Genomic DNA, 16,933 nt, shown 5'->3' on the forward strand with positions numbered 1-16,933 from the left:
AGATCCATTCAGCTTCCCCTGATTTGGAAATATATTGTTAACATTAACTTGTAACCAAGGTAATATTTTTTCCACTCTTGGCAGTTTAGTTTGCCCTTCTCTATCAGATCTTAAATCATATAAAACTGTTTCCTTCTTTCCATGATTTATTTGTGAATATGTTAATTATGCCCAAATAAGGAATGTTAAGATAAAACCATTTCAACTAATCTAAATTCCGCATGAATAGTTCTTACAAAAGCTGCAAAGTAAAATGCCACATAAACCACAATTACATAGGATTCGGGGCAAGGAAGAGTATTCCAACTAATTTAGGGTTAAGCTACATTTTAATGACTTGTAAGAACCAAATGTGACCTGGTAATTACAATGTATGAGAAAAGACTTCAAGGATATCTGATTATTTCAACCACTGGAAAACACTCCTTATTAAAAGTTTTCACAATTTTTAAATCTTCAGTAACATAAAACATATGACCCTGGAGAACACCTTATCCTTCTTGCAGGGATGGCTGATACCAATGAGCAGAGCTCACTGAGCAGCACACAATATAAAAACATACAGATATTCTTTGGCCTTTGAGACCACATGAATTTTCAGAAAAATTTATATTATGTTAGAATTCTTTAAAAAAACAACAACTTGCTCACAGAGGTAGTCCACTTTTAAAATAAAGGTGGGGCATATTTTTATACAAACAATAAGATGATATAAAATTTTAATTTTTTGTCTTAAATTTACAGGTAAAATGTTTAAATTTGAATGTTAAAACATCAAAAAACTTATTTATTTTTAAATAGGACTCAAGGTAATAATTTCCATTGCTATAAATATATTAAGTAGAAAAATGTAGTGAGATCTTGAAGTAAAATGACAGCCTCTATGAAATCATTGTGGTTAAACACATTATAACACTAATGTTATTATTAGGAGAATTATAATGGATGCTAACAATGTAGAAAATGAATCTGCAATGAATTCAGAACATTTTCCAATTTTTTAACATCAAAACTAACACTAATTACTAACATCATTAGCCTTGAATTTATATGTGTATATTTGTGTATCACATCTTACCAATAATGATACTAATTATGGAGATTTTCACTAGTGGAGGGATCACTAGATACAGAGATTATAGCTGACTTTCTGAAAACAAAACTATGTATTGAATCTCTTACTTCAGATATAAAGTATTGATCTGCCTCCCCCCACTTCCCTAAAAGTCATGTCATATCAGATTTTCTTAAGGAATCCTTTGTATTATAAGGATTTGATGATGTTATTTGCTTTTAATGAATTAAATTATAATAGCTTCTTTATAACATGTCTTCCCTACAAAGGAATTTTGAAAGATATATGATTTCTGCATAATTGAAGATACATCTAATATATTTCTTCAATGGCAAACAAGATTATCAAGTTTTCTCACTTTCAGCCCCAAATGCTTCTTTTGCAATAAACCCTATAACTGTTCTCCTAGATTTCTGCTTTCCACAATAGCATCTGTTTGTTCATATGTTTGGGCATGGTTAAGATTTTAACAAGTTCTGAAAAAGACTGAAATCTACTGAAACCATAAGTGTTTAATTTTAACTTTTTTATATATAAAAAATATGAGCTTTGCTGCCTAAGGCAAGAATTTGCATTACATCAATGAAAGAAAGGAAACAGAAGCCAGGAGAGGAGAGTTATAGAAAATGACTTTATATAAACATGACCACCTACCAGGCAGCTACTTTGCCATTAGTAAAACTTTCACTTTGTAATAACATAGATTAACAACAGGAAAATAAGTAAATAAATAAATAAATAACATACATACCTAAATTGACAAAGCTCATGACCATATCAGCATCATTCAGAAAGTTGGTATCATGTAGGCTGGCCAAAGGAGGACTTTGGGTGGTCAGAGGTGGAGTGCGAGATAATTGTATTCTCTGCGAATATCCATTGGGAGATGCAGGGTATCCCTTTCTTGCTCCTCTGGTTTCTCTTCCCATGGATCCCCTTATTGAATATTCCAACTCCTCCTCGGCATCTTCTTCATTTGTCATGGCATTGTACAGATTCAGCATAAAAAGAGGAGCAGAAGAAGCTTGCTTTCCAGGTGAAAATGGTCTGGGTCTATGAGGCAAACCCAAGATAGAAAGAATTTCCCTCTGTATTTCCCTTCTTTCATGATTCCGTAGCCTCCTATAAATAAAACTGGAGTGAACATGATTATCTCCTAATCCTCCTTTTGCATAACCCACTAGAACCCAGCAGCTCCAAAGCAAACCAACAATACCCCTAAATAAAAGTACAGTCAGATACATTTTTTTCCCCAAGAAGGAAAAAAGTTGTTGTTTTGTTTTTTTTTTTTTGGTGGTTGTTCTTAATTCTCGTTCTTTTAAAATCTGAGTTCCTAAGAGGTATACTTCCCCAGCAGCTGAAAAACAAATTTACCTATTCTTCATGTCAGTGACTTTTCTAAAGATAACATCCTTAATGATTTTCCTTTTCTATTTTAAGTATTTTGGAATGTGTCAGGTTGCGGTTATTCCTAAGAAAGCTGAAACTCAGATTTCCAATTATCCACAGTTGTTATAGTTTGTACTGCATTTATGTAGCAGAAGACGGCTAATATGATTTGGTCAAATGACCTATGCATTCCTATAGAAATGTAAGGCAATCAGCTCTTTGGTGTTTGGATTAACAAAAGTTGATCTTCTGATAAACTGTAGTTCCCAGAGTTATCTTCACTTGATTTAAACTTCTTCAAAACCCTTGTGTTCTTTCCAAGACAAAGTCCTGAATCACAGATCTATCCTGATCTGCACCTTGGTGCTGTCATATGTATTTTTCCGGCAGCTTGGTGATAACTTTAACATCTTTTGGGTCCTCTTAGTGTAAAATGAAACTTAAGATTGTACTAGTAAAGTAAATGTGTTTTCCTGAGTTTACTTGCAAACCTTCTCGAAAGTCCATTCAACTCCTTTCTCCTTCTTACTGTTATTTCCACCTCCAGCAGGCACAAATATACCAGCCCTCTTCAAGAGAGATCTAAAGACTAATGTAAGCACAACCCTGCTGGGAAAGAAGAGGCTTCTCATTGTAATTTGAAACTGGTAAAGCAAAAAGTCTTTAACCCTTTGATTGCCAGAAAAAAATCTCCATTTTTGGCATTTTATAACCACACACCTAATTTAGCCTCATGCTGCCTTTTACAGATAAACTCCAGAATATGAATGTTTTCAAATATCAGGAAAAAATTCTGATTGCTCTTATTCACAGCATTCTTTTCTACTTTTCTTTTAAAGGCACACATTTAGTATATTTCAATATGAAATCCTGAGTAATAGCTGAGATGTCATCAGATTACTAAACTTCACTTCTGACTACTTTTCTCAGTTTTGATTAAATTAAGAATCTAAAGTTTTATTCACTGAGAAAACATAGCAAATGAAAGCATTTTTAAAACATAAGTAAATTTGCTGTTACTTAAGTGGTACCTGCACTACATTCTAAAACAAAATTATGAAATCTGTCATTAGGAAATATATTCTACCCAGCACAATTAAAAACAACAATATGAGGGTTATGATAATCTACATTTAAAAATCTTAAAATAATTTGTAGTTAGTTAGTAAAAGGATCCTCTGTCTTTCTCTCTCTGTCTCTAATACACATGATATATATGTGTTATACACCTATGCAAAGGACTTGATTAGAAATAATACACAATTTCACAATCTTAAAAATTTTAAACCATAAAACTTGAGAACACAAATAATTAAAATGATTGCCTTTTAACCCTATATCACATGGAACATTTTAATTATTAAACCACTCATTTATCAGAAAGCAAATGACCTTTTATGTACTCCATCCAAAATTATAAATATTAAAATTTGGCTTTTTAAAAGGTTGATGGAAAACTTTGAGAAACACTGGGAATACATTTTAAGATGAACTAGTTGATCAGAAGAAATTAATATAGAGCAAATTTATGCTTAACCTCTCAGCCAAATGAATATTTTTACATAGCCACAACTTTTATCATCACCTCTTATATAGGAATCATTAATTTCATTGTTTCAATATTATAATATTGGAATTAGAATTGGTTTGAATCAGAATCTAAAACCAACTGAATAGTGTCAAGTTTTTCATTCAGTTTTCTTGAGGATGGAGGATGACAATGTTTTATTTATTTTTCCCTCCCACTTTCTCTCCAAATACTTATTACAGATTAGTTTGATTCCTTCAATTGTCTAGTTCGTTGGCATTATACTTTATCAGAGTAATAGTATTAAGTAAAATAAATGGCATTTTCCCCTTAAGATGCTTCTCACTAAAACCTGGTTAGGATAATTGTCATTTCTCCCAATGATTTGTTAAATTTACTCTGGTCAAGTGCTATATGCCAATAGCCCCAGATTCCCAAAGTTCCTTGAGAAATAGGAACAGCCTAACTAGCTGTGGCTCAAAATGGTTGGGGCTCCGTGGAGGAATATCATTCCCTGAAGAACTGATCTACAAAACCACTTAAATACTTCAGATAACTCACTTAGTGTCCAAACCATAATGAGAATTCTTGGTCACTAGTATAGTTTCCAATCAAGTACTTTGAGACAAGATGCTTTTCTCTTACATTTATAAAACATCCTAGATAAAGCATGTCTCTCTTCCACTTAATTTTTTTTCAATAAACTATTACCAAGATTTTGAATTTTCCCCTTTAGCCTAGCAGAGTTGCTACAGAACATCAAATGAAGTAAAAGTGGGCCAAGTTTAATAAAAAACCTTAAGCATTATGACTTTCCACACATATAATCTATGTATGTGGTTATGCACAATATTCATGTGAAGAATATAAATGCTTTTTTTAAAAATGATTTATAGTCTCAACCAATGTAATTTTATTTAATTACTTAAACAGCTACATAAGGTGTCTATTTTAAATACAAATTGCTTTATTTTAAAGGAAAAATCAGAATTCTCCCTTCTTCCTCAACTGCCACAAACCCCAGAGTACACTATGTTGAAGAAAAGAAAGAAAAAACAAAGTAGAGGCAGAGGTGAAGGAAGGATTGCATCTGTAAATCTAAGTGAACAAAAAGTAAAAACAGCTACTAGGTTCTGCTCTAATAATTAAATGATACATTCGCATAACAATATCATTTGAATTCCTTATGGAGTTTCTAATCAAGTATGAAAAAAGTACATTGAAAAATAGAATGCATCAAACAGATCAAGGCAAGATTTATCAGCCCAAGTTAGGGAACCAAAAGTTAGGACATCACCAGTAGCAATTTTAATTTAAAATAAAAGGAAAAGTGATGATAGGATAAGAAGTAGGAAAAGTTTGGAAAAGGACATTTTTTTAAATGTGTCTTGTGCTATTCCCTAGTTGCCTTTCAATTATGTTAAGTGCATCCTACTAAGGATGGATGAAAATGGACCTCACATCAAAGACTTCTGAAAAGGAAGATGATAATCATATCTAAATAAAAAAAGTTTTTCCATTGTCATCCTTTCTGTTAGCACAGGAGTTCCCAAGATGAATATCCTTGGGACCTATAATATGCTCAATTCAAAGGTAGAGTTAAAATAAAAATATATTACCTCAAACTATAATAAAAGAAGTAATTAATGAAGAATATTGATTGGAAAGAAAACAAATGAAAAATAGTAAAAAACCGTTACATACTGAATGATGTTTCTATTTGGAAAATAATTTGGAAAATATTTTATATGTGTGTATTCATGGTAAACTCTAGAATTTATTCCTTTTCACATTGAATAGAGGGTGGGAGAAAGTTCATTGAAAGCCAAAAGACAGTCACCAAACAAGGTTGGAAATCCTTTATTAAGGGAACTCAAACGCAGTATAATTTTGCAAGTTTAATCCATGAGAACTGAAACTGATTTTTGGTCCAACTGACTCCTTTTATTTCTTTTTTAATTTCCACAATGAGGGTTTCAATGAGAAGTGAATTATTGTATGACTGATTTAAAATAGATGGGTCATTGTTCAAATAATAATGATTTCTATTGAAAACTTTTCCCAATGCTAATAATAGTCACAACATCATCACTATACTCATGGTGCCAACAGTGAGCAAAATGTTACTTCAACATTAGCCAGACATTCTTGTCTACTAGTTGGGGGCAACTAAGTGGTGCAATGGACAGAAGCAGGACTGAGTTCAAATCTGGCTTCAAACACTTATTAGCAACATAACCTTGGGCAAATCATTTAACCCTATTTGTCTCAGTTTCATAATTTGTAAAATGAGCTGAAGGACATGGCAAACCAGTGCCTCCAGAGTCTTTGCCAAAAACAACAACAACAACAAACCACAAAAGGGGTCATGAAGAATCAGACATGACTGAAAAATGACTGAACAACAACACTAGTCTACTATGTGAACAAGGTCTCAAAGCTTCTGTGGAAAGATGCCCCAGTATCTTGTTTTTGAAGCAATAGTGAGATATTTGATGGCACAGGTAGAAAGAGCTTCCAATGAGCCATAATATTCTCATGTCCTATAATAATAATGGAGCTGTGTACAAGTGCAAATCAGAGTTCCATCTGCTGTGTTATATGGCCTCCAGTTCATTCTCTCTGCGAGCCAAAAACATTGCACACTTATAAACAGAGACTATATTGTGCATAGTAGTGGTCCAGAGAAAAGCAAAGCAGTGCTACAACACCACCATCTGACTTAGATTTGCTTGCAGTAACCTGAAAGGGATTTTAATAGCTGGACAGCGTAGGCTGTTTGTGTGTGTATGTGATTAGATGTTCTTTAGAAGACCTGGGCAGTGAGTAATAAACTACAGTCACATTTGAAATGTTTCTTATTGTTTTTTAGTGGAGGAGGATATTATTTTATGTTTGCAATGTGCTTTTTACCATGTATATGTATAGATATTTACATGATTAAATGCTTTAGTATTCTTTTCAGTGGATAATGGAGTTTTAATGTTCTTTCAATGAAGAAAATGCTAAAACTGCTTAGTAGAATTCTAGTTGAAGGTTGGATGGCATCTAACACGTTGGCTGCAAGCTAATGACAAAACATTAGATAAATTCAACCATGCATCCAGATGTTTTAGCTCTCTTGTGCCAAACATCCAGATTGAAAGAGTTTGATACTAAATTAACCAAACTGGTAACTAAGCAGTCATGTAGCCATAGCTGGACTCAATAATGAAGTGCAGTATAGCAGAAGAATTTATTGAAAAAAATGAAATTAATTTATGGGCAGGAAACTTTTGTTTGAGTATGATTGATCGCTAAGGGAAATTTGTTATTCGTCTTCTTCAGATATTCATTTAAAAACTTATTTTGTTGATTTTTTAAGGGCAGTCTTATCTGCATGTGGGATTTGGGGGTGAGCAGGGGAAATTGCTTGACATTTCAGTCTCTTTTTATCCTTTGATTCAGCCCTATTCATGAAGGTATCCTAGGGTCTTTCACAAGGGTATTTAGTTTATGTCTCATCTGAACGCAATGAATCTGATCTGATATTTCACAGATTTCATCACAAGATGAAAGACATGGATAATGTCTTAGTGAAAAAGAAACTCAGCTCTACTGAATTACCAATCCCATATCGTTGGATACCTGGGTTTGTGTGGATGGAGTCTAGAGTTTTGGCAGGGGTTGAATGTGAAAGTAGATAAAAGATGATACAGGATGGGGCCAGATTACCAATTAAAGATAAATAGGAGATGGATCCTTGAAGTACCAGGGAATCTATGGAATTTAGTGAGAGAAAGGATGAACTAACATGATCAGATCAGGTCTTAGGGAAAATCATTTTGGTGACAGGCCAGGTTCATCTTTACAAGTAGGTAGAGTAGGTGGCTGCCTAAATTATACAGCCACTAATGACCACTACATTTTGAAGGCTTTTAAGTCTTCAATTTACCATGAATTTATCAAGCAATCCTATTTGCCAGGGAATATGACAGTCAGTAGAAATACAAAGAGGAAGAGGAAGAAGAAAGAAGAACCCCTTATAAAAATACAGATGTTTTTAAATCCTTATCAAACAAGCTTTCTGTTGTTAGTTACTGTTTTTAGTGGGGATTAGCTGAAGTGGGACCCAGGAATGATACTCTCTCGAAGTAGGGAAAAAACTAGAGGTTCTGTTAGAAGTGATAGGGCACTAAGGAAAAACTTGGCTGATTTCACAATTATGCAGTGGGTGGGCCCTGTTTATGGGTTTTCTCAGCCACATAATAACCAGATTGAATGTTGTTTACATGTTACAGCTCACAGAACAGGAACACTACTGCCCACTTTGCCCAATGATTCCATTTAATTCCATTTTAATCCTTTCTTCAAAGTAAAAGCTCTAGCTTTTGGAAGAATTATTCAATTATGGTCATATGGATAATAGCATTTCTTTAAGGAAAAATAACATACATGTATTGCTGAGATGTATTTTTTTTTAAACTAGACTTGTGATTTCATTGTTATATGGAGTTTCAGGTAAAAAAAAAACAACAACTCTCTTGACTCATGTATATCCGCACTTTTTCCTCTAAGAGCAAGAGCTCTTTAACTTTTTCATTTCATGGAACTCTTTGGCAGTTGGAGGAAGTCTATGTACCGTCCTCATAATGTTTTTAAATAATTGAAGGAAATGCCAGTTTTCAGTTAGAGGTGAGTGAAAACAAAATGTAATGTTTTATTTTTCCCATCCAAGTTGATGATCCTCCCAAAATTTATCCAGCAACCACTTTTGGGGTCCATGCACCTCAAGTTAAATAGACTTCTCTAAAAGTATTTGCCTGGGGACTTTGAGAATAGAGTCACACAACTAGAATTGACCTCAGGCCAGTCTTGAACCTCTGTTTAGACTCCAGGGTCAACTCTTGATTTACTAAACCTGACTTCATTGTCACCAATTTTCTCACTAAACAAGCTTGCTTTTTCTCTTATCCTTTGCCCCAGAAAGCACCACAAAACTCATTAACAGTCTAGTTAATTGTAGCAATAGCTTTGTGAGCTAGATAACTAATAATGATAGCATTCCTAATAACTCACATGATGGTTCAGTGTTCCATATGATATAGTGGTTGACTTTTGTAATAGATAATGTTGATAATATGCTCCTTTGAATGTAACACACCAGTTGTACTTGATAACTTGGTAACATCTTTTAGTGGAAAAATTTTCTTAGGTTCACAAGTTGATTTAGTGTCTTTGTCACTGTCATTTTCCTGTGCATTAGCCTTTGCTTTCTTTGTCTTTCTGCCTTTCTCTTTGGGTGTACTACCTGCCTGACCATTTCCCTTATCCTTAATCTGGTCTAGCCCTTTTGCCTTGATAAATTCTTCAAACACATTCTTTACTAAATTTTCCAAGTTAGTATCCACCCCCATTTTCTTTGCTGTCTCTTTAGGAATTACAAATCTGTAGATGTTCTTCAGATAGGTCAGTGTCTGTATAGCAGCCATGGAAATGATATAAACCTGTGTCATAATCTGCCAGAGGATAGTTTCTTTCTGGAATGGCAACTGTAGTATGAACATTGTGGTTGCCAAGGTATTCCACCGAATTAATAATAATGGTGGTCATTTTATTGTATAGGATGTTATAGATCCAGTAGCCCACAATGGCTGCCAGAACAACTAACCCACAGAGCACTTGCTTAAACATTTTGCTGTTATTTTGGGGGACTGTAAAGTTCAGGTCAGTCTGAGGTGCCAAACTGTCATAGATAATATTGTTGGGGTATATTTGATGGGTAAATGATAAGTAATCAATCAGGTAGTTATCTTCTTTTGCCTACCCTCCTCCCTCTATTCCTCCCTGCCTCCCTCTTCTCCACTCCTCCCCTTTCTGCTTTCCTCTTTCTAAATCACTCAGGGTGAGTTTGTGTTGTCTCAAATGAAAATACTTTCTCTCTTCTTTATCTAAGTAAGGGTTTATTTGGGGAAGACAGGAAAAGATAGAGAATGGAGGTGAGAGGAATGAGGATTTCCCTAGACTACAGGTTGGCCTCAAGTTTGAGGATCTTGGCATAGAGTTCAACTTGAGAGGAATGATTGACAGGTGTGGCAGTCAGTCACTATCATAAAACAGAGCAAGTCAAAGAGATGAACCAGTGTCTTCCTTCCCCGATTCAAAGGCAACCAGGAAATCAGTTAGGACCCTGATTCAAAGGCCACCAGCATCAGCCAAGTCCCCAGAATTCATCCACCAGTTGGTTTGGCTCCAAACTGCCTTTGCCAGTAACATTCCAAATCAGAATTTTCATTTGATTGACAGTCAGGTCACCACTCAGCCATTGCTTCTTGTCTTGCTACATACCTTTCTAATTAATATCTCTCTCTTCCACACTTTATGAGTGTTAGACTTTATAAATGCCCTTCCTGGCAGGTAAAAACAAGCAGGATCCTAGATCCAACAAGGAACCCAGAAGAACTGGAGTTTAAGATGCATACTATTATTCCCACTGTATCCTCAGGTAGCAAAGAGGAAAAATGATCTCTGTTGAATAACTAAAAAGGAACAAGGCTGATGGAAAGCCACAGTCCAGAGTTCAATTAGTTTAGCTGTTTCTGAAACAAGTGACCTAGACACCAGAATAGATCAGAGATGGTCAGAATCTTCTTCTACCACAATTATAATCAATTTACAGACCCTTCTGTGAGCACTACCCAGATCTCTCATGAAGGAAAAAAGGACTAAATCTGATAATCATTCATATCTCATATTTCAAGGAAGAAGAAGCCTGGAGTCCCCCCCCCCCCCTTATTCATATGTTGCTTCAAACTCGACAATGTCCCTAAATGGATCTGAACAGTTTTCTGATACTGATAGAAAATGGTGATTTGGTAGAGGAAGATCAGCTGCAGGGTGGAATGGAAATGGGTTGATGAGAAAGATAGGCTAGTTATATAGTGAGAGACACACGCTGTCTTGGTGCTCTACTAACATCTTTAGAATATAGGAGAAAACATGGAAAGATGCTTGCAGCACCCGCATCTCTACTTCTTAGCTTCTCTAGTTTCCTTCAGGATTGAGCCAAAGCTTCATTTCCTGCAAAGAGTTTAAAAGGGTTAGTCTTAGTTCCTTCTTTCCTCCTCCAATATACCCTTTATAAAAATATAATTCATACACAATGGTTTATGATTTGGTTTATGCATTACCTTCTCCAATGCACTGAGAGTTTCCAGAAAGCAAGGACTATGCAGGATCTTTCTCTGCATCTCTAGTGCTTAGTAGTAGATCCTGGCAGCTAGGGAGTGCATTGGGCTTGGAATCAGGAAAATCTGAGTTAAAATCTCAGCCTTAAACAATTACTTGCAGTGGTGACCCTGGGAAAGTGATGTAGATTCTCTCTATCTCAGTTTACTCAACCATTAAATGTGGATAACAATAGCACCTACTTTAAAGGGTGGTTAGGATCAAATGAGATCATATTTGTGAAGGACAAAGAATAGTGTCTGCCACCTAGTAAGACCTCAATAAATATTTGTTTTCTTTCTCTTTTACTCCGGCATAAAGGAGGTTTTTAATAAATCCTAGTTGAGGGGTAGCTAGGTGGCTCATTGGATAGAGAGCCAGGACTAGACATGGGAGGTCCTGAGTTCAATTCTGGCCTGAGATATTTAGAATCAATACTAAGTATTGGTTTTAAGGCAGAAGAGTAGTAAGGGAGTCCAGCCCCAGGGCTTCTGCGTTGAAACCAATACTTAGTATTGATTCTGACTTAATTCCAAAAGCCCAGCCATTACTACTCTTCTGCCTGGAAACCAAGAATGAGTATTAATTCTAAGAAGGTAAGGGTTAAAAAAACAAAAACAAAAACTAATTGACTTCCAGACAGACTGGAGTTTTGGATGTAGATCATGGGTGAACTTGTAAGTGAATATACATAGATAAGAGTAACTCAAGAAGGGCAGGCCTGGCTAGATTCCCATCTGTATCACTAATGACAACATCAGAATTATTCATGAAGCTCCCTGTTCCTTTTTTATGTATTTGAGTTTTATTATTAGTGACACAACATATTTCACAGTATCACAGGATATCATGCATTTCCATTTTCCCAAGGCATATATCAGAAAAAATCCATTTGATGATGGGAAAAGTGCATTTTTCTTACTGATTTTGAAAGGTGGAAAAATTGAAACTTCCTCAAACAAAAAGTTTTGGCAATGAATAATATGCTCCTATTGCCAGTTGCAGATTTGAGAAACAAGAACAAAGTTTACTTATTTCCCCTGATTTGTGGTAAAGATCCATTTGGGGAAAGAATTATATTAATAGTTGCAGAACCTCTGTGTGTGCACACATACACACATGTATACATATATGCATGCACATCCTGTATATATGTGTACATTCACACAATGTCCCAAAAGTTTTCATGCCTTCTTAGTGTATATCTATATGTGTGAGTATAAAATATGTATATACAAACATGCACACACACATGTATAATTTAAGCATTAAAACTATTTTGCTATTTTCAGAAAATTTTTCTTGCAAGTTTGTCTTTAGTATCCCTACTATAAACCATGGATTTGTATGCATGAAGTGCTATGATGCCCCACATTAAATAAGCATGTGTTTCCTCAAACATCTATTTGTTAGACTACATTCAGAAGGTCCTTGTCATCTTTTGCAGATATTTGTTGATTTGAGTATAATTCATATCCATGAAAGGTTTTCTTCAATTTCTCTTTGGAGTAAGAAGTGAACTGATTTTCCAAAGGCTAAGCAAGATCTTGTGGGTCCTGTCAATTCTGAATTTTATGTCTGACATTCAATGACCAACCTAGCTAAAAGTACAGAGATTCTTATTATCATATTGACCAGAGAGGGCTAAATTTTTGAACCATGGCTATACATGGAGATTTCAATAGAAGGATTACCACCTGAATTGGTGGGAGTTCCCACCCATGAAAAAAATAACATCATTTGAATATTAAAGCATAAATAAATCATGTAATAAGTTTCATTACAAATATGACAGTATTTTCATAGATTGAGGAAATTGTCAATATGGCCCTCCTATTATATATATTGCAACATATAAATTAATGCCTCATCTCACATTTTTTAAAAAAGCAACTAAATTCCTGGTCATTTAAAAATCTAATGATCTAAGTTCATATCACTTAAAATCTATGGTTCTAATGAAAATAACAAGAGTAATCTATCAATTTCCCTCTACACAGGGTTTTGCTTTTTTTTTTTACAGTTTAGTTTATGTGCTTCAATGCTTATTTGTTCAAATATGTATATATATATTTATAAAATATAAACATTTCTTTAATTTGGATTTAATTTAACCCTTTTTTCTTTCTCCCTAAAATTCTCTCTGGTTGTTTCTTTGTTGAAAATCTATTGATATTTTTCTTCCCTACAATCTATATTCTCTTAGTTATATCTTTAGTCTCACTGGTTTACAAAAAAAAAAAAAAAACTTTATCTCTGTGCCTCTATTTAAGGGAAAAAAAACAAAAACTTATCCCCTCTATTTCCCTTATCTGAAACTCTCTTTCAAGTGTGTAACTCTGCTTTCTTTATCTCTCACCTTTCACCACTCCTCTTCAGCAACAAGGAGGGAATTCATTTTCATCTCCTAAGCTACAGCTTCACTTTTTGCTTTTTCTCACTATAACAGTTGCATTTTCTACAGTTTCAAGTACATTACCAAGAAAGAAATGACATCAGAGTGTATCATAGAAATTGTCTTCCATTCTGATTAAAAACATTTTGTTCTATATTTCATCAGAGTGGAGAATTGATATAAATTGAGTAGTCTGCTAGCTCAACTTGAAAAGACCAATATGTCTCAGATCCAGATATAAATTGCCTTAAAATAGTTACAATTTTTAGAGTCCAATTCTAATCAAAAGAAAAGAAAACAAAATCCTAAATGCAAAGGGAATCTACAGATGAACAGTAGAGATATGAGAAAAATAATCCAGTTGCTGAAACATTTAAATTATCTTGATATGAATTTAATTTTAATGTAAAGGAGAATTCTTCTCAAATCTTACTATTAATGTTTTTGGTTTTTTTACAAAATGGGGCTCCTTTCTGTAACAACCCACACAGTAGCCACATAAACAGACAATACTACTCTTCCTTTCCTGCAGATTGTTATGGCTCTAGGGTTTAAAAATCCATTATACTTCATGCATGTTTTTTTCTAGAATCAAAGTAAGCCAAAATGAGAAACTTTCCAAGTCTATGCTTTTCTTTTCCATGTTTACAGACAATTTTTTTTATTCAAAGAATTCATGTATACAACAAATTTGTATAGTATTTTATTGTTGTTTAGTTGTTTTCAGTCATGTTTGATTCTCCATGATCCCATTTGCAGATTTCTGGGCAAAGATATTTAAGTGACTTGCCATTTCCTTCTCCTGTTCATTTTTTCAAATGAGGAACTGAGGCAAACAGGATTAAGTGACTTGCCCAGGGTCACACAGTTGGGAAGTGTTTGAGGCCAGATTTGAACTTAGGACCTCCTGTCTCTAGGCCTGGCTCTCAATTCATTGAGCGATCATTTTATTGAAAATCAGGAGGGAAAATATAATTCCATTATGAATTTTAAAAAATGGAAAAATAGAAATTTCCTCTAATAAAAGTGCAATTTATCCCATATGTGTACTATGTTTGTATATCATTGTTTACAAGTGTCTCCTCCATTCAGTTCAAAGCTTCTTGAGAAGAGGAATGTTTTTCAAAACCATTTTTTGCAGGGGGAAGTTAAGTGGATCAATGGTTGAGAGCCAGACCTGGAGATGGGAGATCCTCAGTTCAAATCCAGCCTCAGACAATTCCTAACTGTGCCACGCTGGGCAAGTCACTTAAACACCATTACCTAAACCTTACCACTCTTCTGCCTTGGAACCAATACAGAATATTGATTCTAAAATGGAAGTAAGGGCTAAAAAAACTTTCTGTGTTTGTTAAGCACTCAATAGAACAGCTCATACATAATAGTTGCTGAGTTAATGCTTGTTCTCTTGACTTGACAACATATATTGCCTTCTTTCCAATGTACCAAAGCTGTTATACTCTGTCCTGAAGACACTGATTACCTGATGTAGCTCAAAGTGATGGCTCTGCCATTTTTACAGAAACCTGTCCTCTAGAAATTTCCTTAGACTTCTTCAGACTAGAAGCATTTGCTCAACCTAAAGGGCCCCTTATTAATGGAGGTTAACTCTATATTCCCTTAAGCTGAAAGCATCCTCTCTTCGCATTTTCCTAAAATACTTTGCTTAGATCTTGTCTTTGAGTTCAGTTAACTCTATCTTATATTTTACTTGTCTCTATATATGACTTATCACTATCTCTATCCCAAAGTGAAAGCTCTTTGATGACAAGAACTGTCATTTGTTATCTATATTAAAAAGTCTTGAGAATGGTACCTGACATGTAATGTGTATATAAAAATCCTGTGATGAATTCATGAATCAATGTGACTTGAAATCTTTATACATGAAAAACTATGTATACAAGGCATTGTTTCACCACTTAAAAATATAGCTTTTTCTCTAGTTTAAACTATATATTGCGCCACAACATGATAAACAAGGAAATATGGGCACATATATTTCTGTAGATATAAACATTTTATTATATAACTATACACCTTAATGTATTATAAACATCTTGAAGACAGAGATCATTCCACCCATGTGTAGTATTATCACCCATAATGCCAAAGAGAAAGTTGCCAACAAAAATACATATTTATTGGCATGATGCTTTACTAAAAAAAAAAAAGATCCCCTGTGTTCACACAGCCTATTGAAGTTTCCATCTAAGATTTTACAGTTTCCTATCTCCATACATATCAAGAGTTAATGATGATTAATTAATAATCAATAAATATCTTGTCATAAATAGTTGAGAGCCAGCCCCCAAGCTAAAGCTCATATACAATCTCTGACTTGTATGACCAGGGTGATATTGGGCAAAATATACATACCCTTAAAATTTTTCTAAAACTAAGTTGAAAAGAAGATGCTGATCTTTGTCAGTAGGAGGTTATTTTCTAATTTTCTAATTCAATAGCATCCCCAAAATGTTAGACAAAGATCTCTTTCAACTAGAAATCGGTGCTCCTATACTTCATAGAATATTGAGATTTTATTTCTGTTGGAGTGGGGGACAGAGAGTTGGGGGACACAGAGACAGTGAGGGGGTAGAGCTGACCTCAGGAAGTCAAGAAGAATTAGATACATATTGTGTGCCTAGCTGGGTCACTAACTCTGGTAAAGTCATTGAACCCTTCAGTGTTTCAGTTAACCTCTAAAATGAAATTACAGAAAAGCTTTGAATCTGAACTGGGTAAAGAAAAATTTTAATTTTAATTTTCAACAAAGGTGAGTTTTTATTCCCATTATTAAAATTGTGTCTGTATAAAAAAAACAGATCAGAAGATGGGGAATGGCAACATTATTTTGTTGTTTCTGTTTTTCCTTCTGAAAGTGTGGATAATATTAAGCATTTCTGATGAATTATAAAGTAGGGAAATTTTAAAAAGTCTGATATGTGCAGCTTATGAGTTAAAAACAGGCACAACTACTCCCCCCCCATTCTTCCATTTAAATAGCTTTCCCCCTAATATTTATGCAGCTACATATTTCTCTCCTTTTATCCCCTTTTTTTCCTTCATTTAGTTATGGGATTTGTTCAGTTCTTAAATTGTTAAAAATAAATAACAAAATTTTCAAAATGATATAAAAAGCACTAACAGGCATTTATATTTACAGTGCCTTTAATGGACTAATATCAAAACCTGAGAATTTTAGATAGGCTCTTAGTGAGGCAGATATGCTATGTATAGTACTACTATTAGAGAGCTGAACCAATTCAAGCATGCCGCTGAGTAGCTGAATATACTAGTTGGGTTTCATTGGTCTTCTTAAGGTATCTCCTTGTGCTAA

General features: G+C 34.3%; 1 protein-coding gene across 1 annotated transcript in view; it reads right to left on the reverse strand.

Moving 5' to 3' along the window:
- Nucleotides 1-4,988, reverse strand: part of BMP5 (bone morphogenetic protein 5) — a 188,584-nt gene extending 183,596 nt beyond the window's left edge. Inside the window, exon 1 of the mRNA XM_001364733.5 lies at nucleotides 1,827-4,988. Coding sequence (XP_001364770.1) covers nucleotides 1,827-2,319 — 493 coding nt within the window. The 5' untranslated portion in view covers nucleotides 2,320-4,988. The remainder of the gene's footprint in view (nucleotides 1-1,826) is intronic.
- Nucleotides 4,989-16,933: the final 11,945 nt, after the last annotated feature.

The sequence above is a fragment of the Monodelphis domestica genome, chromosome 2, assembly GCF_027887165.1.
Source record: "Monodelphis domestica isolate mMonDom1 chromosome 2, mMonDom1.pri, whole genome shotgun sequence".
Lineage (NCBI taxonomy): Eukaryota > Metazoa > Chordata > Mammalia > Didelphimorphia > Didelphidae > Monodelphis > Monodelphis domestica.